General features: G+C 37.2%; 1 protein-coding gene across 4 annotated transcripts in view; it reads left to right on the top strand.

The window, feature by feature from the left end:
• Nucleotides 1–208: 208 nt before the first annotated feature.
• Nucleotides 209–26862, top strand: part of ACMSD (aminocarboxymuconate semialdehyde decarboxylase) — a 90783-nt gene continuing 64129 nt past the window's right edge. Inside the window, exons 1-3 of one of the 4 annotated variants that reach the window (XM_044669909.1) lie at nucleotides 209–384; nucleotides 2995–3274; nucleotides 9627–9668. In XM_044669909.1, coding sequence (XP_044525844.1) covers nucleotides 3188–3274; nucleotides 9627–9668 — 129 coding nt within the window. In that variant the 5' untranslated portion in view covers nucleotides 209–384; nucleotides 2995–3187. The remainder of the gene's footprint in view (nucleotides 385–2994; nucleotides 3275–9626; nucleotides 9669–26862) is intronic. The other 3 variants (XM_044669907.1, XM_044669905.1, XM_044669906.1) reach the window with 3 other exon arrangements.

Raw genomic sequence — 26862 nt, 5'->3', positions numbered from 1 at the left:
AGCCTAGTCTAAGCTGAAGCAGCCTACAGTATTTTTAATCTAGTGAGGAGGGTGAGAGTCCAGATTTTAACAATTAGCACAGGGAGAACTGATTTAAGTTTTGCTGACCCAAGGCAATTTTGACAAACAATGAATACTTTGAACTTGAGTGAGACAGCTCCAGTGAGATTCCAGCTCATGAGACACAAGCTACTGATTGGCTAGGGAGGATGAATCTTTGTAGAAATTCAAGTAACTTGATTAACTGAATGACCTGCAAAGATAACACTGGACAAAACAATCTTTTTTTCTTCTCTTTCACTCTGGCCTTCAGTTGATCCTTTGGAGATGAAAATTGATATCCACAGTCATATTCTGCCTAAAGAATGGCCTGACCTGAGAAAGGTAACTTTCAATGACCTTGCTGAACCCCTATTTCCTTCGTTGATTTCTCTGTGTTTATGTTATAACCCTCTCTGTGGGAATGAAATGTTAGATTTCCTTAATATTGTATGATTTAATGTTTTTTGATGTTGCTAATTCCAAATTCATTTTCCATGTCTCTGAAACTTGTTTTTGAGAAATAATTCATGTGAGGAAATCAGAACTTTTCTCTTTTTCAAATTACTATTATTATTATTATTATTGCCAATATCTCACCCCCTGTGGATCACAAATCTGCCTGGCAGAAGTCAAGCAGCTTTATTTGGTTTAAATCAGATTGTAAATGAGCAAACAGATGCAGAGGGACATGTCACAGCTGCAGAATTGAAAATTGGGATTTTCAAGTAAATGATCATCAAATTCATTTGCATAATCTTCCCAACACATTGAAAACCTGGCAGATCTACAAGGTTTTCAATCGTGTTTTAGAAAGAGGTACACAGGCTTTTTACCTTTTTACCCATGGTTTTTTGGCTGAACTCCAGATAATAAGATTAGGAACTGAGAATGTTCTCTGAGATCATGATGTCCAAGGCCTTTGGTTTACAGATGAGGAAAAGAAGACCTAGAAAGGTGTCAGGATTTCAAACTTGTCCTCTGATTCTATATGCAGAAAACCTAGGTTCGAATCCCAGCTCTCTTTCTGGGCATTGGTTTTTCCCCAGCTGGAAATGAGGTAGCTCGATTCGACATCCTCTGTATCTAAAGTCTCTGCCAACTCTAAATCCTATTCCTGTCTGGTTTGCCTTTCCTTTTGCCTGGTGCTTGCTAGATATGTTATAAAGAATAATGAAGTTAGAAACACTAGACCAGAATAAAAGACACATCCTTTGTAAAATGGGCTTGTCTAAGAAGTACAATGTGTGGTTTTATAAAGTTTGAAATTTGCTTTTCCTTTTTTCAGAATGAATTTCTGAATGAATATTCCTTGGTGAAGTCAGGGAAGTTGTTTTTTAAAAAAAGGATAAAATTAAAATGGTTTTTAGTTTAGCTCAAGCTAGGAAAGCATTTCTCTCTCAATATCTCTCTCTCTCTCTCTCTGCCTCTCTCTCTACCTCTGTATTTTTCTCTATCAGTTCCTCTCCCTCTCCCTCTGTCTTTCTGTCTCTTACTCGCTGTTTGTCTTGTGCATGCGTGCACGCATGCACACACACACAGAATATTCATTCTCCTGGAATTTTTATACCACTGAGAATATTCCACTTCTTATCCAAGTAAGAAAAAACAAATTAATTCTAAAATCTAATTTAAATTTTATTCCAGGCACAAGTGAAGTTATTTTCTCCCTATCCGTGTGCTAGAGGATTGGTAATCCCAAATTTTCTTTGTGTACTGATAGAGATGAAAGCTCAGAATTCTACCTGCCTCTGAGAATTGATTACTCGAGAGTACATGGTCTCTAGTTCCCTTTGACAGCTGCAAAATATGACCCTCCAATTATATTGTATAGGGAATTCTACTGAATAAAATTGGCTGTGATTCCCACTCTACTGCTTTGCTCTTGAGAATCTGTGATAGGCACTTCCCACCCCACTCAAAGACTTAGTATGTGACACCAGGACCACCCATTGCTCCTCAAAAGCAGAAGCCCAAAGGTTCAAATTCTGGAATGATCCCTTTTGAAATGTTACAGACCACAATTAGGAAAAGAAAATAGGAATGACTCTAACAACACATGGAGGGAAAAGAAAAAGAAACTAAAAAACAATGAAATGATGGCTTCAAAGCTTGGCCTTAGAAAAGATAAGAAAATGCACCTTCCACTCTTCTTTACAGAAGTGGGGGAACCATAGGAATCAATATTGCCTACACTATCAGTCTCTTTTGAGGCAGTGGTTGGTTTTGTTCAAGTGCTTTCTTTTTCCTTTTTTTATTCTCAGGTTCAAATAATGGTACACTGGGAAGGAGAATAGAGAGGGGCACATTCAGAAATGAATTTTATGTTTAAGAAAAACATCAATTAAAAAAATTAAAGAAAAGCTACAAACTCTAACTTATACATTTCTGTAACCATCACCAATATAAGTCTTTGAAGGCTGTTCCCCCCATCACCACCACCACTTCCTTCCCAGCTAATAACAAAAAACAAACAAAAATAACATCTTTGCTGAGAACTTGCTCCTCAGGGACCTTTTGGCCCAATTGTGCATTCCTGAAGAAGTAGATTCTTTTTGATATAAATGACTTCATGAAATACAAGAACCAAAAGCTCTCAATTCATAAGTTTTTGTCACAGGAGCAGTTAGGTGTATTTGCTTAGGGGACAGTATTCAGTGCATTTGGGCCTAGGAAATGTTAGTCATTTTACTGCAGTCTTTATGGCTGGAGCATCACAGTATTCTTTTTTACCCCTGAATAGTTTAGATAATAGGAGAATCTGGCTTGATTCGTACCAAATAGCAAGAACAATAAACAAGAAACTCAGTTCTCTAGAGAGTACACTACATTCCAAAGCTGGAATCTAGAGGCCAGACTTTACTGCAGACTTTAAGACCTCTCAGGTTGCACAGACATACCCATTGGGAAATCAATCCTGAGAAGTCTAACATCCTATCCTGAAATATTACACAGGTGGGAGTCCCTGAAATGGTCCACAAGCTCCATCATTGTTGATCATCCATGAAAAGAGTATTGGCCAATGAAATGAGCCAGAATGAATGAATGAAAAAGGCCAAAAGAACATTTGTATAGATTCTGCAACATATCAGAAAGAGAAAGAAGATGAGAAAATCCCAGGCCCCATACTGAGGAAGTCTGGGAGCTGATGGCAGAGGTTTCAAGTGATTTTAAGTACCACTCTCTTTTGAGGAGAGGGGAAGAGGGTGAAAGACTCAAGAACAAAGTCCAAAGGGTAAGGATTGTACCAATTTTGACTTCAGGTATTATTTAAGCAAGCACTGAAAGGGCCAGGACACAAAATTTCTTCCTAATACCACTAGAAAATCTTTGTTTTATACCTGCCTAAGATTCTATATATCAAAGAGCCATTTGTTAATGATATTTTTTAATGATCTGGGAAGAAAAAATCCCTTTCAAGAACTTGGTATTATCAGTCATTCAGATTTTAGGATGAATTAGTTTATTCTACCTGCTTTCCTCCTAACATTTATCTGAGATTGTACATTGAGAAAATAAAAAATTTTGTAAGAGGAGATACAATGTGTCATATAAAACATACATAAATGCTTCTTAAATTGTTATTGTTTTTTAAGCATTCCTGTATATATCAGGAGTCTACAATCTTAATCTATGCCCTTCTATTAACTCAAGATGAGACTATGGGCAAGTCATCATCATAATATAATAATATAATATAATAAGTCATTATAATAATAATAGCTAACATGTCCATGGAGCTTACAATGTGCCAGGCACTGACTTTACAATTGTCATCTCATTTGATCCTCACAATAACCCTGGGAAGTAGGTGCTATTATTATTTCATTTTTACAGATGAGAAAACTGAGGGAAACAGAGGTTAAGTGACTTCCCCAGGGTGCCAGAGCTAGTGTGTTTACTTCCTCTCTGAGTCCTAATTTTCTCATCTACAAAATGATACCTGGAAACTTTATTAGATATAAGTTCTTTCTCATTTCAAAGCTCTATGATTCTAGGGAGGAAAATAATCTTTGAGTATATCAAGAAAGGAAGAAAAGAAAATAAGCCTAAGTAGGATAATTCAGGAAAGGACTTTGAATAACCACTGGTCAACATAAGGATACTGGATAACCATAGGGCAATGAAGAAGGTCAGATGTAAAAAACAAACGACCTCATTGATAAGCAAGCCAAGGCCAGGTCTCCCAAAGACACTTCAGGTAGAAGGCTGTGGAGGAGGGATGACTTGGCTGATTTTTTTTACACCCTTACCTTTTGTCTTAGAATCAATACTATATATTGATTCCAAGGCAGAAGAGCAATAAGGGATAGGCAATGGGGGTTAAGTGATTTGCCCAGAGGCACACGGCTAGGAAGTGTTTAAGGCAGATTTGAACTTGGGATCTCCCATCTCTGGGCCTGGCTCTCCATCTACTGAGCCGCCCTGCTGCCCCCCTTGGCTGATTTTCTTAAGAGGGCAGTGCCAGATTATCAAATGCAGAAATACGATATTTAAATGTGACAAAATAAATAAATGAGGACAACTTGGTAATTCTGTTCCTCCTGACCCTAAGAAACACTGTAAATGAGGCAATCTGAAATAGTGGATAGGACACTGGATTAGACTCAGGAAGACCTGGGTTCAATTCCTACCTTAATAACTGTATGTCCTTGGACAAGTCATTTAAACTGTACGTAACTTTGTTTGCTCATCTATAAAATGAAAGATTGAAAGCAGTAGCCTCTAAGGCAGTGATGACAAACCTTTTAGAGATGGAATGCCAGGCCCCATCCCATCCAACCCCCCCAGACCCAGTGCCATGCCAGTCTCCTCAAGAGACCTTGTGCCATGACCCTCCCCTCATTGAGTGTCAGGTGCACCCTGCCCCCCCTCTACCCCACAAAGGGGAGGGAGAAAGAAAGAAAAACCCCACTGGGCTGCTGGGTGGAAGGGCGGGTGATGTGAGGAATGTCCCCAGCAAGCGTAGAGAGGGGGAGGCAAGTAGTCTAATTGCTCTGCTCCCCTCCAGCTCTGCTGCCTGTGAGCCACCCACCTTACCCACTGTGTACTCCCACTGGCTAATGGGGAGAGGGGCAAGTGAGAGGGGGAGGGGAACAACTCCATTTGAGTCCCTCTGCCTTTCTAGTAATGAACTCTGGGAGCCAGGTGGGGTGGGGGAGGGTGGCCATGTGCCCACAGAGAGTGCTCTGCATGCCATCTTTTGCATCCATGCCATAGGTTTCCCATCACTGGTCTAGCCCTTACTGCTCTTCTACCTTAGAACCAATACACAGTATTAATTCTGAGAAGGAAGGTAAGGGTTAAAAAAAAAAAAGATGTAGGTCCAAGCAATGGACTGAACCATCAGACTTATCCTATAAGAGTCTAATTACAAGCAGAAGCATCAATGATAAATTCAATGATGGGGCACATGGCCAGAAACTCAGTTACATTAAATGTATATGCAAACTTCAATAAATGAAACAAAGATGTCAGAGACACAAATAAATTTGACATCATGCTCCTTTCTTGTTCAAGCACCCTAGGGAAGTCATGATGCAAAATGGATTGGATGTAACATTAAAGACTTTCCTTTTGTTTTAAAATATTTCTTGCACAGCTGCAGAATACACCTTTCCCCTTTCATCTGCTTTTCTTACCATTTCTTTCTTTCTTTTTTTCCATTTTTCTTTTGCAAGCTTCATAACAAAGGCATGAAAAGAATAATCTGGTTTTAGGTCTCATTTTAGAACCTCAGGTTTTATTGAAAGAATCAATGCCTCTTTTAAGCCCATATTTGCTTTTTAAATATTAATAGGCAAACCAAGGTGACCTTCACTTCATAGTTGAAGGGAGGAAAGGGGGCAGGCAGAATCAACAGGGCATTGGCTAATCATTAATTGATTGCAAATGAGGAAGATCAAAAAAACCAGTTAGGATGAGCTTTTCATGTTTTCTAGAAAGTAGTGTTGTTGGACCTCGCAGTTTTTGCTGAGACCTTGGGAAATATCCCATCTAAGGAAATACAGGTTTCATGGGGCGGCTTTTGGGTTTTTATAAATTTGTTAAGGTCCACCTTCACCAAAAATAAAGATTTTGACAAAAAAAAATAATAACAATAAAGTGCCAGGCCTGGAGTGGGGAAGACTTGGGATAAAATCTGGTCCCAGGCACTTCCTAGCTTGTCTGCCTCTAGGCAATTCATTTAACCCCAATTGCCTAGCCCTTGCTGCTCTCCTGTCTTGAAAATGATAGTAAGACAGAAGGTAAAGGGCTTTGAATAATAGTAATAATAATAAATATAAGAACTGTGTGAGATAGTTGGTACTGTATACTGGATTGAGTATTGGATTGAGAGGCAAAAATTGGGTTGAAATCTTGGCACTGCCATTTACCACCCATATGACCTTGAGCAAGTCCCTTAACCTCTCTAAGCCTCAATTTCCTTGTCTATCAAATATGAGTGACTTCTATGGTCCCTACCAACTCTACACAAAGTAATTATAGAAGACAACCTCAGCATGTAAGAATCCCCTCCTCTAATAAGCTCAAAGGAAATTATACAAATCTAAAGATGTTATTTCAAGTTTATATATAATATGCATATACATAAATATATTCTCATCTTCTAATTAATAATTTTATTATATTTTGCTATTTTCAGTTTTTAGAAAGAACACATAATAAACATATCATGATTTTAAGTAATACTGTAGGTGAAAGCTTGGTTTTCAGAAAGAAGATATATTAGACATTGTTTGCCATTAATTTTATTTTAAAAATTCATTATAAATGTCCTTTGAATAGGAGCTTTCTCATTTGCTATGTGATTTTTGCAGTGCCTCTAGCAATTTTTGCAAATAGGGGGAAATAGTACAAGGTATGACATCATTTGAAGAGTTGGGAAAAGAAAATTGCAGTTCAGCCTAGCTATAGTTTCCAATAGCAATAATCATTGAGCTGTTGTTTCTGGGGTCCTTTGAATTTTGTCAATACATTCTAAATTTAGTACTCTGGGGCAAAGGCCCAGTCACCCTACCTTAGTTAGATCTCTGAACCTTGAAAAAGTCATTCTCTGAGCCTCAGTTTCCACATTTATAAAAAGGAAATAATAATACTTGTGTCACCTATATCACAGGCTTGTTGTGAAGAAAATTCTTTGTATGTTTTAAACCACTCTATAAATAATAAGCTATTACTATTTAAGTAGTGAGCTCTCACGAGCATAGAAAAATATGATGCAATTAAGCTACAGATAACTTTTTCAGTACTCTAGCTGTTATATTCATTTGAAGTTAAAGCACCAAATTAAAATGTCTTGAAAAGGCTCTATTGGCTGCAAATGCCTGCAAAAATTCTACAAAGCTCTTTCAACTTGTTAAATGCCATTGGGTAGTCCATAGAGCAAAAATCCAAAGAATATTATCAAAAGCATGTGTAGAGTTCAACTGAAGTCTGACATTAAAGGGGAAAAAAATAACAGGAGGGCAGGGAAGAGCAGAGTGTAGAGTAGTGGAGGAGCAGCTTAGCTGAGACTGAGTCCCTAAAGTAATCACCACAGACTCCACCCACAAATATTAAATATTTAAGCGAGGCTTCAATGTAAGCATCTTAGCCTGGATACCCCAAGACACCTAAGGATTGAGAGAATGAGGAAATGGATGGCAGCAAAGGTGCCATGAAACTTAGAGTTGCTTTGGTATAAAGGTCTAAAATGTTCTCCTACTATGTTCCCTAGTGTTATTTTGTGTGTGCCTGACTGCTGGATTTCTGGGTAGAGTCAGTAGGAATTATATGAATGAGATGTTTCTCTGGAGGTCTAGTAATAACAACAATAACAATAATAGCTTGTATTTATCTAGCACCTACTATGTGTCAGGCCCTATGCCAAGTGCTTTACCAATATTATCTCACTTGATCCTCTAGGTGCTATTATTATCCTCATTTTGTGATTGAAGAAAATGGAAAGAGCAGACAAAGGTTAAGCTACTTGACCAGGATTGAACTACTAAATAGTGTCTGAGAATGGATTTGAATTTAGGTCTTCTTGACTCCAGTTCCAGCACTCTGTGGACTGTACTACCAAAGTTAACATAGTCTCAATAAAATAAGATGTTCAGTTCTCTTCTGTGAAAACAAAAACTGATGTTTGTATAGTGTTTTAAAATTTACAGAGAATGTTACACACCTTATATCATTTGATTCTCACAATGGCCCTGCGTGGTAAAGAAGACTATCAATTATTATCCACATTTTCCAGGTGAGGAAACCAAAGCTAGAGAGACTTACTTTTTGAGGATGATAGATTTGGAACCAGAAGGAACCAAAGGTCTCCTGGCCTGGCCCAAAACCTTCATTTTACATATAAAGAAATTTGAGAGGCAAATAAATTAAATTATTTTGTCCAAGGTGATCCAGGGGGGAAGGTGACAGAACTAGGATTTGAACCTAAATCTTCTGCCTCCAAACTCAGCACTCTGCATGGTACCATATTTGTCATAGTCATACAGTTGAATGTGAGAGGGAGGATTCCAAACTAGGTCTCTCTTGATTTCAGATCAATCTCTCTTTCCATTAAGATTTGGAAAATCCACTGAAAATGAAATTTAAAAGTCAGTAAGGATTCATTTAAAGGACTATAGCAGTGATGGCAAATCTTTTAAAGACAGAATGCAAGGCCCTTCCCCTGCCCCCACCAGACCACATGCCATGCCCCTCTCCCCATCAAGTGCTGGGTGCATCCTGTCTTACTTCCTTACCCCACATAGGGGAGGAAGAAAGTGCTCCCATTGGGCTGCTGGGCAGAGGGGTGAGGGATGTAAAAAAATATCATCAGGCAAGGTGGAGAGGGGGAGGGGAGTAGCTCCACTGGAGTCCCTCTGCCTTTGGCCCATGAGCCACAGGTTCACCATCACAGATCTAACCCTTTCATTTTATAGAAGAAGAAACCTAGAGAGAAGAATTAATTTTCCAAGTTAAAAATGGGAAGATTTGGGACTTAAACCCAAGCTCCTTGTAGCAGGTCTATATGAAAAACTCACACAAAACACATACCTTTACACATCCATAGATCTTTGCTTTTCAAGCAGTTTTCAACAGTCCAACAGTGAGTTAAATATGGTTCACCGCAACATGTGACCAATAATGAACCAATAATGACCAATAATGAAAAAAAAACAGGAGGAAATTGTCATCAAGGAATTCATAAGAGGAAGAAAATATGAGGAGTAAGAGAAATGACAAGTAGACAGCCAGAATCTTCCACTGGTACCCTGGTGATGTAAGGAGAAAGCAAGAAAAAATTCCAGTATATTAGGAAGACTTCCTGTGTTGATATCATAGGAAGATAAAGACTTGGGGCTAAACAGTAGAGACAAGGTGTGGATAACTTGTGTTGGAAGGAACTTCTGAACCAATGAGATCACAGATCTACTTAAGTATTTTAGTTCATTCCTATTTGAGTCTTTAGCTTATGTCATACTCATTGTTATTTGTTTTTGAGAATTTAAATACTGTGTTCACTGAATTCAGTAGTTCTATGAACTACGGACTTTTTTCCATTTCTAACCTTTAAGAAAGTAATTATGCTTTTCTACCCTCTACAGAGATATGGCTATGGAGGATGGGTGCAGCTCCATCACAGCAAGGTTGGTGTCCTTTTTCTGTCAGGTTTTATGGACTCATTAGTCCCCTACAAGCAACCTATGCAGCACAGAACCTTCAGAAATATATGTGATGCCAAAGGAGGGTCTCCAGAAAGCCGAGTTCCCCTCTCTCCCTGATTAACTTTGCATTATCTGAGAGACTGGCAGGGAAATTTCCCAGGGTTATTAGGAAAAATAGGAACTTTCTAAGAGCAGTGTTTAAAAAGATGGAACTGTAGTTTGAGATGCCATTAAAAAAACATTTTTTGCCCTGCAACCAATTTGAGCATTTATTATTCTGCCTTTAGGAACTGACCTAGTCCTTACCAGAGGTTATTACCATGTATTAAAGTAGACTAAATAAATGGAGCATTTTAGATTCCAGAGCAAGTAGAGAAATTAAACATCAGAGTCAAAGGAGAGAAGCCTTCACTGAGGCCAGGATTTGATAACAGTAGAAAGCAAGGAAGTAGAGGGAGCCTCCAGGCAATCCAATTTGCAGATAATTAGGCCCAAGGGTGAGTTAGAAATCTGGCCCTGGAAAGGACTACTATATCCTATAACTTTATTCACAGAGTAATAATGAGCCATCATTAACATAGCAGGAGCCTGCTTAGCATTTCATCGTCATTCTCCTCTTTTCTCTGTCCTATTTATGAAGTGTCCATGGATGCTTTGTGTACAGCACACAACATAAATAAAGTAGAGCAAAATGCAAACATTATGCCTTGCTTTCTAGATTTCACAATCTGAACTAAGTGGTCGTTTTAGTAAAGGCAAAATACCACTCAGAGGAGGTGCTTTAAGGCTACCAAGTGGCTCAAGCCTTAGGGACTCAGAACCTGTTTTTAATCCTGCCCTTTCCATTTGAAATTTGACTCCCAATACAAAATCTGGCTGCTCTGGAAATCTAAATATGTTATAGATATATCAATCCATAAATATTTGGTTTGTACCTAAATGTAGGGTATCTATTATCAAACTATTAATAAATAACACAATTTTTTTTACCCTTACCTTCCGTCTTGGAGTCAATACTGTGTATTGGTTCCAAGACAGAAGAGTGGTAAGGGCTAGGGCAATGGGGGTTAAGTGACTTGCCCAGGGTCACACAGCTAAGAAGTGTCTTAGGCCAGATTTGAACCTAGGACCTCCCATCTCTAGGGCTGGCTCTCAATCCACTGAGCCACCCAGCTATCCCCAAATAACACAATTTTACAAAGAAAATCAGAATGTTTGTAGAGGGCACTATTGTACAAGACAGTGATGATATAGTCAGAAAGTGATCATATAGGCATGCCATTTAAAATGTTTCCTCAAGTGCTTTTACTTTTGCATTAATTTATATAATCAAACTCCACAGCAGCATTAGCCAATTGCCCAAGACACATAACAGGTAAATTCTCAGAATGTGAAGTGTGTAAAATGACTTTGGTGACCATCTAGTCCAACCCTATTATTTTATAAATGAGGCCAAAAAAAGATTAAATGATTTGCCAAAAGATACATAATCAATAAGTGGCAGAGACAAAATATATACCAAAAGTCCAAGTTCACTGTCTCCTACAGCATGGATTTTACCTATCACATTTTTGCAGAACTATGAAATTGGAATTTTCCTGCATAGTTTTTGAAATGATTTTTTCACAGATTTATGGTTAAACATAGTCAAATTTCATAGAATCTTGTAATCTCAGAGATCATCTGGTCCAGTGATTCCCAAAGTGGGCGCCACTGCCCCCTGATGGGTGCTGCAGCGATCCAGGGGAGCGGTGATGGCCACAGGTGCATTTGGGGGTGGTGATAGAATGTGACAGGGGGCGCTAAGTAATATTTTTTCTGGAAAGGGGGCAGTAGGCCAAAAAACTTTGGGAACCACTGGTCTGGTCTAACCCCTACCTGAACAGAAATCCTCTAGGCAATATCCGCAATACATTGTGATCTGACTCTACTTGACAACTTTCAATGATGTTTGTAGTTGATGATTCTATGACTTCCAAACAGATTTCAAAGTAGTAAAGTTGAATTTCATTGAAGACCTTCTTCTCCATCTGTCCCTGTTAATATCCACTTAATTGCCTATTCCACTGATGATTATTTTAGAGGTAAACAATAGCAGACACTAAGCTCTTTTCTTAATTTTTCAGTAGCCAACTGAACATAGCTCTGTCTAGTGTTTAGTGATTACAAAAGAAAACTATAAGTAATCTGGGTAGCAGAATGATATATTTAAGGTTGTTGAATTCGGAGGGTGAAAGTTCAGGGTTAGAAAATCCTGAACTTAATGACAGCCCCTTAACTGGGAGTTATACAGAGTAACTTTGTTTCTACCATAAAGCAACCAAAGTATGTTCCTGACAGTCTTGAAACTGAAACATATTAACCAATCAATCAATAAAAATGTATTAAGCAGCTATATGTGCCAGACAGTGTATAAGGAACGAAGAATACAAAGACAAAAAATAAAAATCCCTGACTTTAAGGATATTACATTTGATAAGAGGAAACAACTTGTGTGTGTGTGTGTGTGTGTATGTGTGTGTATATATATATATATATATATATATATATACATATATACATGTATATACATATATAGAATCTAATGAATGTTTTGTTCTTTTTGATGCTCTTTTTAAGTCATCTCTTGAAAAAAACAGAACAATGTGAAGAAACGGGCAATTATAGCATCTGTTTTCAATCTTCTTCCCTTCCTTCCCTATTCCCCCTCCTATTACACATATATCCTTTATATTGTTTTATAGTTCCGTGGAATTTGCAGTGTCAATGAATACAAAGTTTTAAAAAGTGTTAATAAAAATAGTAGCAAGACACCTGTACTTTTGTAAACTACCTTAGAGTTTTCAAGTTTTCTTGTTGCTTTGGTCTGTCTCCATCCTCCCTGGGAAGTTGTCTGAAGTTACTTATAAGGGACAATATTGCCAATCTTTTGTGCTTAAGTAGTTCTTGCTTATTCTTGTTCTCNTATATATATATATATATATATGGATATGGCTATATAAAACGCAGGCAAGGTAATTTGGGTTGGGTGGGAGATAGCTAGAAGAAATCAGAAAAAACTTGAGCTGAACTCTGAAGGATTCTAAGAAGTAGATGTGAAAAAGAAAGGCTCTCCATTCCTGAGGAACAGATTGTGCAGAGAGGCAGAAATGGGAGACAGCTTGTCGTGTATGATGAAGAGCAAGAAGACCAGTTTAGAGGGCATGAGTTGGAGCAATGCAAAATAAGTCTGGAAGGGCAGGCTGGGAGCAGTTGGGAAGGGGTTGAAATGCCAAAGAGAGGAAGAGTTATTTTATCCTGGAGGCAACAAGCAGCCAAACACATGCCAGGATCAGGTTCTTCACAACTCCAATTCACCTAAGACTATTAATCTGATGAACATGTGAGATCATTAAACTCAAACTTCTTATCAGTTACTATTTGGAGATTTAAGTTTTATAACTAGATGCTAAAATTGAAGAACTGTGTCATCTGTCTCTACTTTGTAATTTGAAACATTGGTTAGATGACATGCTTCAGGGTCACCTTGTCGTTTGAGGTCAAGATGAAGTGCTCCACAATGTTCAGTAAGATACATGGGGGCAGCTAGGTGGGTCAGTGGATATAGTACCAGGCCTGGAGTCAGAAGGACCTTGGTTCAAATACTTCCAAACTGTGTCACCATAGGCAAGTCATTTAACCCCATTTGCCTAGCTCTTGCTCTTGTCTTAGAGTTGTTACCAAGACAGAAAAAGAAGGTTTTATTTTTAAAGTAATACTGATAATACAAAATGTGCTCCTCACCCCACCCCAGTGATATAAGTATAGAGGATCAGCAAGTGGGAATGGCAATTGTACATGGGAATTATTCACAGATGATGAAATGAAAGGGGAAAAAAAGTAATTGTTTACTATGTGCCAAGTATTGTGTTAAGCACTTTATAATTATCTCATTTAATCTTTATAATAATTCTGGGAGACAGGTGCTATGCTTAAACCCATTTTATAGTTGAGGAGACTGGGGAAGAAGGAGGTTGAATGACTTGCCTAGGGTCACACAGCTAGTAGGTGTCTTAGGAGGGATTTTAATTCAGGTCTTACCTGCTCCAAGCTTAGTGCTCTTACCCAGCTGCCTCAAAAGCTAAGCTGGATCTGAGAATGACTCTGTCAGCATTACAAGCCTGAGCCCTGGCTCTTCTCTGTATTGACTCTCATTATATCAGGTTCCTATTTTCCCCCACTCTGTCTTTAATTTGACACTGAATCAACCCTCTGGTTTCTCCTGTAATGGACTCCATATCTGGATTTCTTGTTCCCAGTTCCTGTTCACATTCTCTCCAAACTTAGCTAAGCTAATCCTCAGGCAACAGATATCATTAGGACCATTCTTTCTTTTTCTTTTTCTTTTTTTCTTTAGAAAATTTTTCCATGGTTGCATGACTCATGATGTCTCCTTCCCACTCTTTCTTTCCCACTCCTGAAGCCAACAAGAATTTCCACTGGGTTATATATGTATTTGTTCAAAACCTATTTCCATATTATTCATATTTGCAGTAGAGTGATCTTTTTACTTCAAAACCCTAATCATATCCTTATCAAACTACATGATCAATCATATATTTTTCTAATGCATTTCTGTTTCCACAGTTCTTTCTCTGGATGTGGATAGCATTCTTTCTCATAAGTTCCTCTGGATAGTCCTGGATTGTTGCTTTGCTGCTAGTAGAAAAGTTAGTTACAATCAATTGTGCCACAGTGTATCAGTCTCTGTTCTCCTGGCTCTGCTCCTTTCGCTCTACATCAATTCCTGGAAGTCTTTCCAGTTCACATGGAATTCCTCTAGTTCTTTATTCCTTTCAGTACAATAATATTCCATCACCAACATATACCACAATTTATTGAGCCATTCCCCAATCAATGGACAGCTCCTCATTTTCCAATTTTTTGCTACCACAAAGAGCTCAGCTATGAATATTTTTGCACAAGTCTTTTTCCTTATAATCTCTTTGGGGTACAAAGCCATTGAGTTCATTCTTAAAACCTTCCCAGCTGGATAGGACCAGCTCTAGATTTTGATCAGCTGCAATTGCCTTTAGGAAACAAGGACCACTTTTATGCCATAATAATTCAATCTAGAAAGATTTTTGTGGAAGGACAGAGGACAAGAAAAGTCAACAAGTATTTATCATGCACCTACTATTTACCAAGTGCTTTCAATCTTTATGGCAACTGGACTTTATTAGGATTACAAAGTAATTCATTTAGATCTGGAAGGAATCTTAGAGGCCATTAAGTTCAAAACCTACATTTTACAGATAAGTAAACTGAGGCTGTGCAAGTTTTAAGATAGGCCCAAATTCATACAGCTAATGAGTGTCTGGAACAGGATTTAAACTCAGGGCTATCCTGACTACAGGACCAGTGCTCTATCCAATCTAGCACCTGGTTACATATCAGAGAACTATTCTGGAAATCATTGCTGTTGCGACCACATTACACATTAAAAAGAGCTCAAAGAGAATAATATGACTATACTGTGCCATAGCATTCTCTCATCCTTAACACATGAACATAATTCCTCTTCCCCTTTGACTAATATAATCTTTTAAACATCAAGGAGGTGGCCCTTCCCTCCCCACCCCCAATTTTTGCAAGATTATTTCTGCTAATGGGTATATTGCTAATGTTGTGCTAATGGGTGTAAAAATGCAAAGGGACTCTATTTAAGCATTTATACTACAAAAAAAAAACCAAAACACCTAATTTCAGAGTTAGAAGGGACCTCAGCAGCCATCTAGTTCAATCCCTATTTCAAATAGAATTCCTTCTACAACATAGCTGGAAAATGGTCATCTAAACTTTGACTGAAGACCTCCAATGAAAGAGAACCTACTTACTACCTCTCCAAGATGCTAGTTCTACTTTTGGATAATTTGAAAGATAAATAAATAGATGAGAGGAAAGGAGTGGGAAGAGAGGGAGAAACAGAGAGAGACAGAGACAGAGAGAGAAAAATGGATGGATGAATAAATGGGTGGATGTTTGATGGATCTGTGAATAGATAACACATTTATTATTACTCTATGCCAAGCTCTGTGCTAACTGCTGAGGATACCAAAACAAGAAAACCAAACAGTTCCTATTCTCAAAGTGTTTACATTCCAAAAGAGGAAAACAAAATATTAAAAGGATGTGGAAAAATAAAGATAGTTCTGACAGAGGGCAAAGCAACTACGGAGGAAGTGGAGGAGACAAGAGAGTTGTGACAGGAGCTCCTACCAATATAAGAGTGTTTCCCTACCTAAAACCCTTTGTAACTCCCACCTATTAATTACTCCTCCATATACTGCCTCAGGCCCAGGAGATCAAGTCTAACCTCTCCTTGTAAGATAGAACATGATAGAACAATTTGTACTTGAGGACAATTTTCATGTCCTCCTTAACTGACTTCAGATTATTCACTATCTGGTTGCCTTGTTCTTCCCTAGGTGCCTCATCAGCTTATAAAGATCCTTTCCAAATGCCAAGAATTCCCATAATACTGATAAGCCATTAGGAAATTTAAAGTGTTGACAATGACTGCTAAAGAAAACTATTAGCCATATGAACAGCAGAGTGGCATAATCCATAGGATATTTTACTTGGAGCTAGAAAGATACAGATTCAAATTCCATCTCTGATACTTATTAGCTTCATGACCACAGGCAAGTCATTTAACCTTCCTGTGCCACAGGCAACATTCTAAAATTATAAGTTATTAATGGATCACAATTATTGGGGGTGGGGGAGGCGGTTGCAATTGATGATCCCTATTGATGAAATCAAGGATCTTTGATAAAATGAGAAATCAGAGATTTACAATTTTATTTAAGTGAGAGCATAAAAGAAAAAATGCCTACAAAATATACTCAAACTTACAAAATAAGAAACATAATCTCAATAGATCAGTTATAGAAGAAATCAAATAAGCCAGTAATGAGCTTCCCTGAAATAACACCAAGATCAGATCAAACCATCAGTGAATTCTTCCAAACTTTCAAATGACATGTAATCTCTGTATTCCTAGACTATTTCTAAACATAATAAAAAATTAAAATGGCATGTAATTCAACTCTTTTATGAGGCAAAAATGGTTTAAACCTATCATATCCATTCTTGAGCAATATAACAAATATGGCACCACCCTCCTCCCATCTTCCCCAGGTAAATAGGGTTAATGAAATCTGGGAGTTTTCATTTACAAGGTGCTTTCATTCTTCTGCATTCATTTGGTACGACTAAAATCTTCTGGGACAGCTGGTCTCAATGCCTAATTTAGCAGAGATTTAAGCTTCCCAAAAGCTCTTCCTGAAATACTTTGTAATTGTATTTTTCTGTTTCTCTTCTCAATTCTTAATTCTTTAATAGTCCTGGAATAGCTCCAGTGACATTTCTTTGTCCTTGTAGAGTTTTATAAAGATTTCAAAGAATAATTCATTTCTCCTTTGGTTTATCTAGGAAACAGACAAATCAATCCTTGATTCTCACATTTCACTGTTTCGGATACTGGTCAGTGAAGACATGAGAAAGTTTCAGGGACCATACATGAAAGCTAGAACAAAAATCATTCCAAATCTGTGAGTCATTCTCATCAACAAACATTTATTGAAGGCCTTCTATAGACATTCAACATACAAAGGCATAAGACAGTTCCTCTCTTCAATGAACTTACAGTCTAATTGGAAAGACTAGCACATAGTAGGTACTTAAATGCTTATTGATTAAAAAATTAACAAAAATACATACTATATACTTCAATTAGTCTTGATACCAAGATCCTAAGGTCAGTTGTTCCTTCATATTTGGCATCTAAACTACCAGGAATGGGAGGTAGAGCAGTAACTGTTATACAAAGTAGATGAATGCTTTTAGAGAGAAGGCTAAATGTAGGCTTTAAAGTAACCCTTAAAATACCCTCCAAGTATCATATTAAAGCTAGATGGGACCTGAAGGATCATCTAGTATAAATTCTCGATTTTAGAGGAAAAAACTGAAACCCAGAGAGGGAAGTCACTTGCCCAAGGTCACAGAAGGGGAATGGGAAGGGCAGGCAGATATGAAAGATGATAAAAGAACTGAAATGATTTGTTGACTGATTAAAATTCAACATATTAATTAAGTGCTTACTGTGTACAGAGCCTCAGAGAGACATAAAATTTAGACGAAAACATTGTCCTTTTCCTGAAAAAGTTTAGAGCATAGTAGGGTGCTTGTAATTCATACATGAATGACTCTGATACAAAAGGATATATGCTTAATGCATTAGAGATGCAAATAAGGTGGTATGTCAGCAAATACAGAGGGAAAGGGAGGCAGTTTTCAGACATAGGGAATAATATGAGTAAAAGCATGAAGGTGAGGAAGCTTGAGAGAGTCAATTATTTTTTATTTTGTTTATTTTTTAGAAAAATATTCCTAGGTTACATGATTCATGTTCTTACTTTCCCCTTCACTCCCATAGCTGATGCACATTTCCACTGGTTTTAACATGTGTCATTGAACAAGACCTATTTACATATTGTTGATAGTTGCATTGGGGTGGTCGTTTCAAGTCTACATCCCCAATCATGTCTCCATCAACCCATGTGTTCAAGCTGTTGTTTTTCTTCTGTGTTTCCTCTCCTGTAGTTCTTCCTCTGAATATGGATAGCGTTCTTTTCCATAGGTCCCTCAGAATTTTCCTGGATCATTGCATTGCTGCTAGTACAGAAGTCTATTACATTCTATTTTACCACAGTGTATTCTTCTCTGTGTATAATGTTCTTTTGGCTCTGCTCCTTTCACTCTGCATCAATTCCTGGAGGTCTTTCCAGTTCACATGGAATTCCTCCAGTTTGTTATTCCTTTGAGCACAATAGTATTCCATCATCAGCATATACCACAATTTGTTCAGCCATTCCCCAACTGAAGGGCATACCCTCATGTTCCAGTTTTTTGCTGCCACAAAAAGCATGGCTATAAATATTTTTGTACGAGTCTTTTTATCTATGATCTCTTTGGGGTACAAACCCAGCAATGGTATGGCTGGATCAAAGGACAGGCAATCTTTTAGAGCTCTTTGGACATAGTTCCAAATTACCATCCAGAATGGTTGGATCAATTTACAACTCTACCAGCAGTGCATTAATGTCCCAATTTTGCCATATCCCCTCCAACATTGTTGTCATTTTACCCTCCCCTGTTGTCAATTTAGCCAATCTGCTAGGTGTGGTGGTACCTCAGAGTTGTTTTGATTTGCATTTCTCTAATTATTAGAGAAATACTTTCTCATGTGCTTATTGATAGTTTTGATTTCTTTATCTGAAAATTGCCTATTCATGTCCCTTGCCCATTTATCAGTAGGAGAATGGCTTGATTTTTTTATACAATTGATTTAGTTCATTGTATATTTGAGTAATTAGACCTCTGTCAGAGTTTTTTGTTATAAAGATTTTTTTCCCAGTTTGTTGTTTCCCTTCTGATTTTGGTTGCATTGTTTTTGTTTGTACAAAATCTTTTTAATTTAATATAATCAAAATTATTTATTTTACATTTTGTAATTTTTTCTAACTCTTGCTTGGTTTTAAAATCTTTCCTTTCCCAGAACTCTGACAAGTATACTATTATTCTGTGTTCACTTAATTTACTTACAGTTTCCTTCTTTATATTCAAGTCTTTCACCCATTCTGAATTTATCTTGGTGTAGGGTGTGAGATGTTGACCTAAACCTAATCTCTCCCATATTGTTTTCCAATTTTCCCAGCAGTTTTTGTCAAATAGTGGATTTTTGTCCCAAAGGTTGGGCTCTTTGGGTTTATCATACACTGTCTTGCTGACGTGACTTACCCCAAGTCTATTCCACTGATCCTCCCTTCTGTCTCTTAGCCAGTACCATATTGTTTTGATGACTACTGCTTTATAGTATAGTTTAATATCTGGTACTGCTAGGCCACCTTCCTTCACATTTTTTTTCATTATTTCCCTTGATATTCTTGTTCTTTTGTTCTTCCAAATGAACTTTGTGATAGTTTTTTTCTAATTCAGTAAAAAAGTTTTTTGGTACTTTGATAGGAATGGCACTAAATAAGTAAATTAATTTGGGCAGAATGGTCATTTTTATTATGTTAGTTATGTTTAGATCTAGTTTTAATTGTTTGGAAAGTGTTTTGTAGTTGTATTCGTATAATTCCTGTGTTTGTTTTGGTAGATAGATTCCTAAGTATTTTATATTGTCTGGGGTGATTTTAAATTGTGTTTCTCTTTCTACCTCTTCCTGCTATGATATGTTGGAAATATATAGGAATGCTGATTGTGTATGTGCATTTATTTTGTATCCTGCAACTTTACTAAAGTTGTTAATTATTTCTACTAGCTTTTTAGTTAATTCTCTAGAATTTTTTAAGTAGACCATAATATCATCTGCAAAGAGTGATAGCTTAGTCTCCTCATTGCCTATTTTAATACCTTTGATTTCTTTTCTTCTCTAATGGCTACTGCTAGTGTTTCTAGTACAATGTTAAATAATAGAAGTGATAATGGGCATCCTTGTTTCATGCCTGATCTTATTGGGAAAGGCTTCTAATTTATCCCCATTGCATATGATGCTTATTGATGGTTTTAGATATATACCATTTATTATTTTTAGGAAAGGTCCTTCTATTCCTATTCTTCAAGAGTTTTCAATAGGAATGGGTGTTGTGTTTTGTCAAAGGCCTTTTCAGCATCTATTGAGATAATCATGTGATTTTTGTTTGTTAGAGAGTCAAATTTTTTAATAAAGTATACAGTATGTGGAAAAGGGTACTATCAGGTAAGGTCAGAACAGTAGAGTAAAATTAGGTTGTAAAAAGTCTTGAATGCCAATTTGGAACTATGCTCAAAGGGCTATAAAAGAATGCCTGCCCTTTGATCCAGCCATACCATTGTTGGCTTTGTACCCCAAAGAGATCATAGATAAACAGACTTGTACGAAAATATTTATAGCTGCACTTTTTGTAGTGGCAAAGAACTGGAAAGGGAGGGTATGTCCTTCAATTGGGGAATGGCTGAACAAACTGGTGATGGAATACTATTATGCTAAAAGGAATAATAAACTGGAGGAGTTCCATGTGAACTGGAAAGACTTCCAGGAATTGATGCAGAGCGCAAGGAGCAGAGCCAGAAGAACATTGTACACAGAGACTGATATACTATGGTAAAATCGAATGTAATGGACTTCTGTACCAGCAACAATGCAATGACACAAGACAGCTCTGAGGGATTTATGGTAAAGAACGCTACCCACATTCAGAGGAAGATCTGCAGGAGAGGAAACATAGAAGATAAACAGTTGCTTGAATGCAGGAGCTGAGGCAGACATGATTGGAGATGTGGTCTCGAAACTATCACACCAATGCAACTAACAATATGGAAATAGGCCCTGAACAAGGACACATGTTACAACCAGTGGAAATGTGCGTCGGCCATGGGTGGGGAGATAGCAGGAGGGTGAAGGGGAAAATAGGGGCATAAAGTATGTAAACAGGTTAAAAATGAATATTAATAAATGTTTAAAAAAAAAAGTCTTGAATACCAGACCAGTGGAATTTGAACTTTACTTAATAAGCGATAGGGACTCATTGAAGACTTGAGAATTAGGAACTAACACAACCAAATATATGCACAAGGAAGATTAATCTAACAACAGTGAACAGACTGATGTAAAAGAAAAGAAAGGGACAAATAGAAGGAAGTAAAGGGAGTAGGAGGGGAAAGAGTCAAGAATGAATCCAAGGTTTTGAACCTGATTGCCTAGAATAATTATTTTCTTTGTTAGAAATAAGAAAGTGCAGAGAAGGAATTAGATTGTTCAATCTCTGGGAGCTCTGTTTTAGACATGAAGAATTTAAGGAGATGACAAGACATCCAGGTGGATCCAAAAATTAGAGATTTGTGACAGTTTCCTAAAAAAGAGAGTCTAAGAAAGGTGACTGATACCTGATTTCAGCCATTTCAGTTTCTTCAGTCTAGTCACCCCAGAGGTTTGCCCAGTGATTTAGGTAGGAGTCAATGAATTTGTGAAGTTTCAAGAATAGGAATAAAATTCTGAATAATAAAGTTAATTCCAGGTATTTAAATTGAATAGAATATTACCTAATTAGATTGGGTTCAGCTTTGATAGGTTCCCATAGTGTGTTAGAATATAGAACATCTCAGAATTATCTTATCAACTCTTATACATTAAAGATGAAGGAACTGAGGCAGAAAGGCAAAATGACTTGTCTGATTCACACAGCAAATTACTGGAAAGACTTGGACTAGGTGTCCTGACTTCAGAACCATAACTTAGCAATTCCAGAACTTGACTGAAGTCAATTTCACAAAATGCACTAGAACAATAAGCTTCAAGTCAACTTTTTTTGCCAAAGATATTTTAATTTCCCAATAACACGTAATAATAATTTTCAACATACATTTTCCAAAATTTTAAAATTGAAACTATCTCCCTCCCTCCCTTTCTCTCCTCCTTTTCCCCCCAGCCCCTATGGTAAGCAATTTAATCTGGGCCATACATGGATCATCATGAAAAAACACACTTCCACATTGGTCATTGTTGTAAGAGCACACTCAGACAAACCAAAACCTCCAAATAAAACCATAAATAAACTGATGTGAAAGATAATATTCTTTGATCCGCATCCACCTGATTCCAATAGTTCTTTCTCTGGAGGTGGATAGCTCAAGTCAACTTTTTAAGAAAAATTCTTTTGGTGACAGAGACAGATAAAGACTCAGGAAGCAGGAAGGCTAATATATATGGAAGATGGGGGAGAGTTCATCTGGAGTGCAGCAGCCAGGGGGAGGAAGCACCTTCTATGGGGCTTCTTCCCAATTTTTATGTCATGGACCCCTTTGGTAGTCTAGAAAAAACCTAGGGACTCCTCAGAATAAGAGTTTCACATAATCTTGTTGAATGCAAAATTTTTTGGAGATTAGTGAAAATAAAGATGTAACTTTTTCCCATCCAAGTTCATGGACCCTCTGAAATCTATCCATGGAAATCCTAATTTGGCAGCTTTCTATTTTAATTATTCTTGCAAATTCAGTGCTCAACTTGGTTGCTTTTATACCACTGGAGTGTGCTATCAGCATTCAGTATCCCATTTCCAGTTCACTGTTCCATTATATCTTGTTTTTGTTTTTGTTTTATTCCAGTTCAATAATTTTAGACAATAGCATAGGTGATGGACAAGAGATAAAGAATTAAACATGTGTCCTGAGATGTGCCAAATGTGTTAATTCATGATTTGTTAACTCATCACATTTGTTACAATGGAAGGCTTATATTCAGAGAAAAGGTGATAAGTTTGTGAATAGGATAGCAAAAAAATAAAAACATTCAATAACACATTTAAATGCACAGAAGAAAAGAAAAATAAATATTGAAGATGTTGCAAACAAATAGTGCAATTTTCTTAATACTTCTTAAACTTAATATATATTTGTTTGTTGGTTGTTTTTTTTTAAGTACATAACAGTTTGCAGTGCCCCATATAATCCTCTCTTATTCTACTTGGTTTATTGGAATGCTAATGATCAAACTTGCAATAAAAAAAATTTAATGAAAAAACATTTTAGGCTCAGTGTATTGAGAGCCAGGCCCAGAAATGGGAGGTCTTGGGTTCAAATTTGGCCTCAGACACTTCCAAGCTGTGTGACTCTAGGCAAGTCACTTAATCCCTATTGTCTAGCTCTTACTTATTTTAAAGTCTATTTCCTATTACATTACCACTCTTCTGCCAATACACAGTATTGGTTCTAAGCCAGAAGGTAAGGATTTTCAAAAAATTTTTTAACTAATATGTTTTATTCAAATAGCTTTGTCAGTGGTTTAAAAAATCATAGGGGAGACATTTTAAGATTAAGTTCTTTTTTTTTTTAAGGTCCACTCTTTAATGAATTAGTGTCACTTTTTTTTCAGGATTTGATTCATAATTCGATTCATTTCCAGGCCCTGATTGCTCAAGGTTCAAAACATATTTGGAACATAAAAGGTCACCAGCTACAGGACTATAGCAGTGTTGCCTTCTAAAGGTCCATTATGATCATTGATGAATAGTTGTTTTTTCTTTCTGAAACATTGAAAAGAAACACAAATTGGATATATTTCTTTACACAATTTGTAAGAGATATGGATACCAAACCCCAAGGAAAAGTATTTCATGCACTTTGCTTCCTCATAGATGCTTTTATAGTGACTTTTAGAGTACAAAATAATAGATTAGCCACAAATAGCCTTAGGCTTACCATCACTATTACTGTGGATTGGTCTTCCTGTCTGAAACCTGGTTCCTCTACTCTGAAATACCTAAAATCCCTATTCCAATGTCTCGACTCAGCTGTCATTGTGACTTTCCTGAAACACAAATCTAACCATGTCTCACACATATCCCTTAACCCCAATAAATTCCAGGGGCTCTATATTACCTCTAGGATCAGATAAAAGCTACTTTGTTTGACAGTTAAAACTCTTTGCAGCCTGACTCCTTTCTATCTTTAACTGTAATACTCTGTTAAAAACAAAACAAACAATAAAACAATTTTTAAAATTTAGCACAGTGGTTAAATTTCTAAACAGAAGAAAAAATTTACCTTGGATCAACTCTCGATTTGTAATATCCTATTGCAATAATTAGACAACTGGAGATAATATACTCCCCTGGAAAGTGGCCCCTAAGATCAGTCAGTGAACAGCCATTCTGTGCCTGGCACTCTTCTAAGCACTGGAGATACAAACAAAAGCCCTCAAGGAGATCTCAATCTAATAGGGGAGAAAAAAATGCAACAACTATGTAACAAATAAGCTATATATACAGCATAAGTAGGAAGTAATCGGCAGAGAGAAGGTACTAGAACTAAGAAGGATTGAGAAAACTGCAACTTAAAGCAAACTAGGAGCTCCAGGAGTCAGAGAAGAGGGGGGAGAGCACTCCAAGCATGGAGCACATGCAAAGAAAATGCCCAGAGCTGAGAGATGGCAATGTCCTGTTAGTGGATTAATTGGGAGGCCAATGTCACTGGATCACAGAGTACAAGAAGACTAGAAAGACTGAAAAGGGGAGCTCTGGTGCTAGGTTATGGAAGGCTTGGAACACCAAATAGAGGACTTTGCATTTAATCCTGAAGGTAACAGGGAACCTCTGAAGTTTATTGAACATGGGAGGAACATGGTGAGGGCAGCACTTTAGGAAAATCACTTTGGTGTCTAAGTGGAGAATGAACTAAAGAGATTTGTAGCAGGTAGACCAAACAACAGATAATAGTCCAGGTATGAGGAAATGATGTCCCACACTGAGGTTGTAGCAGTATCAGAGGAGAGAAATGGGTCCTATTGTAGAGATTTTGAAAAGATGAAATCCACAAGCACTAGCAACAGATTGGATGTGAAAGGAGAAGTAAGAGAGTGAGGAGTCAAGTACAACATCTAGCTTGTGCATCTAGGGACTAGAAATATGGTGGTGCACTCAGAAGAAACAGGGAAATCTGGCTTCAGACACTTCCTAGCTATGTGTCCCTGAGCTAGTCACTTATTCTCACTTGCCTAGCCCTTACTTATTATTGATTCTAAAATAGAAGGTAAGGATTTTTTTAAAAAGTAATAGAGAGGTTTACAAAGGGTGAATATTTTGGGGTCCACTTGGTTCCTTTCTCTTTGCCTTGGGAGTAGGAGGTTTTTTTAGATGAAAAAGTTGGGTGCTATCACAATTGCTCCAAATTGTCAGTTGGGAAATATTTCTATAACCAAGGCTGAGGTTGGGATGTCTGCCTCCATTTACCTTTATTATCTCTAATTGGCCCCTGGCCTCTTTCTGGTTAAAGGAAATTCAGTTTACTGGAAACAAAACAGTAAATTATATTATAATGTCTATGAATGGATGGGGGAAATTCAGGAAAGAGTTGACTTTTCCTTGAAACTTCCATCAGCCTGGATCTTCTAACCTGAAGTACCTATTAATACAATTACTCTCCTAAATAGCTCCCTTCTTTGTCATAGCTAAGTCCTTTTTTTGCTCCTCAAAGCTGTGCTGAAAATGCCATGATTAGTCCAACCTCTCAAAATCCAGTTATTATCTTTCCCACCCTCTACCTCTTTCCCAACCCAGTTTTTTCTTCTGAGATAACTTTTTCCTTTTACTCAAATTGCTTAGGTCATGGCCCATTCTTTAACATGATGGATTTGATTGATTCAAGAAGATGTTACAGATCCTATTCACACAGTTCTGATTATTTGATTTAATCAAAAAGTGCTTTAGTAAAGTCACCAAACCAAATGGAGTTCCAACCCTACTTTTAACACTAATCTTCCATGTACTCTATGGCCTAATCTTACCCACTTACTAACCCTCACATGGAATATATCTCTGTGTTTTTGCCCTGTTTGCTGTTGCTCTCGCCTTCTTCCCTCTACCTCTTAGAATCCCTTGCTTCCTCAAGACTCAGCTCAAATGCCACTTTACTCTTCATCTATTTTGTTTATATCTTTTATATATACTTTCTTTTCATAAATATTGTCTCCCCAATTAGAATTTTTTTTTCATTTTCTTTGTATGTACATCTTAGCAATACTGCCTCCCTGTACATAGTAAGCTCCTTTGGAAGAAAAAAAAAAAGATTTAATTACATTTAAAGAGCAAGCTAATCTCTCTTAAAGAGATTTCTTCCTCTGCACATCAGCACTCAAAATCCTAACATTTCAAAGAAAACTACTCTTTATGGTATGCACAGATCATCTGGAAGCATCTGTAGCACAGCTACTGAGGGACCTTCTTTAGCTTCTTCCTTCTGGATCTAGAATGACAAGAAGATGCTACTCCCTCCAGGGTCAGTGACAGGAGGGGATAAAGTACAGTGGAGCCTTGACACCCGAGTTTAATTAGTTCCATGGCCAAGCTCATAACTCAATTTGCTCGTGTGTCAAATCAAATTTCCCCTTTTAAATTAATGGATATGCAATTAATCCATTCCAGCCCCCCAAAAAACACACAAATGTTTTGTTTTATATGCTTTTAAATATAAGAATGTACTTTATAAATAACAAATAAATATATTTATAGATAATAAGAAAACATGTAAAGAAATAAACTTGCTCATGAAATGTTATTTACCTTCAAGGTCAGGCAAAGATGCTGGTGGAGAAGGT

This window comes from Gracilinanus agilis, chromosome 3, assembly GCF_016433145.1.
Source record: "Gracilinanus agilis isolate LMUSP501 chromosome 3, AgileGrace, whole genome shotgun sequence".
NCBI lineage: Eukaryota > Metazoa > Chordata > Mammalia > Didelphimorphia > Didelphidae > Gracilinanus > Gracilinanus agilis.
This window is presented reverse-complemented; position numbering and strand designations above follow the sequence as displayed.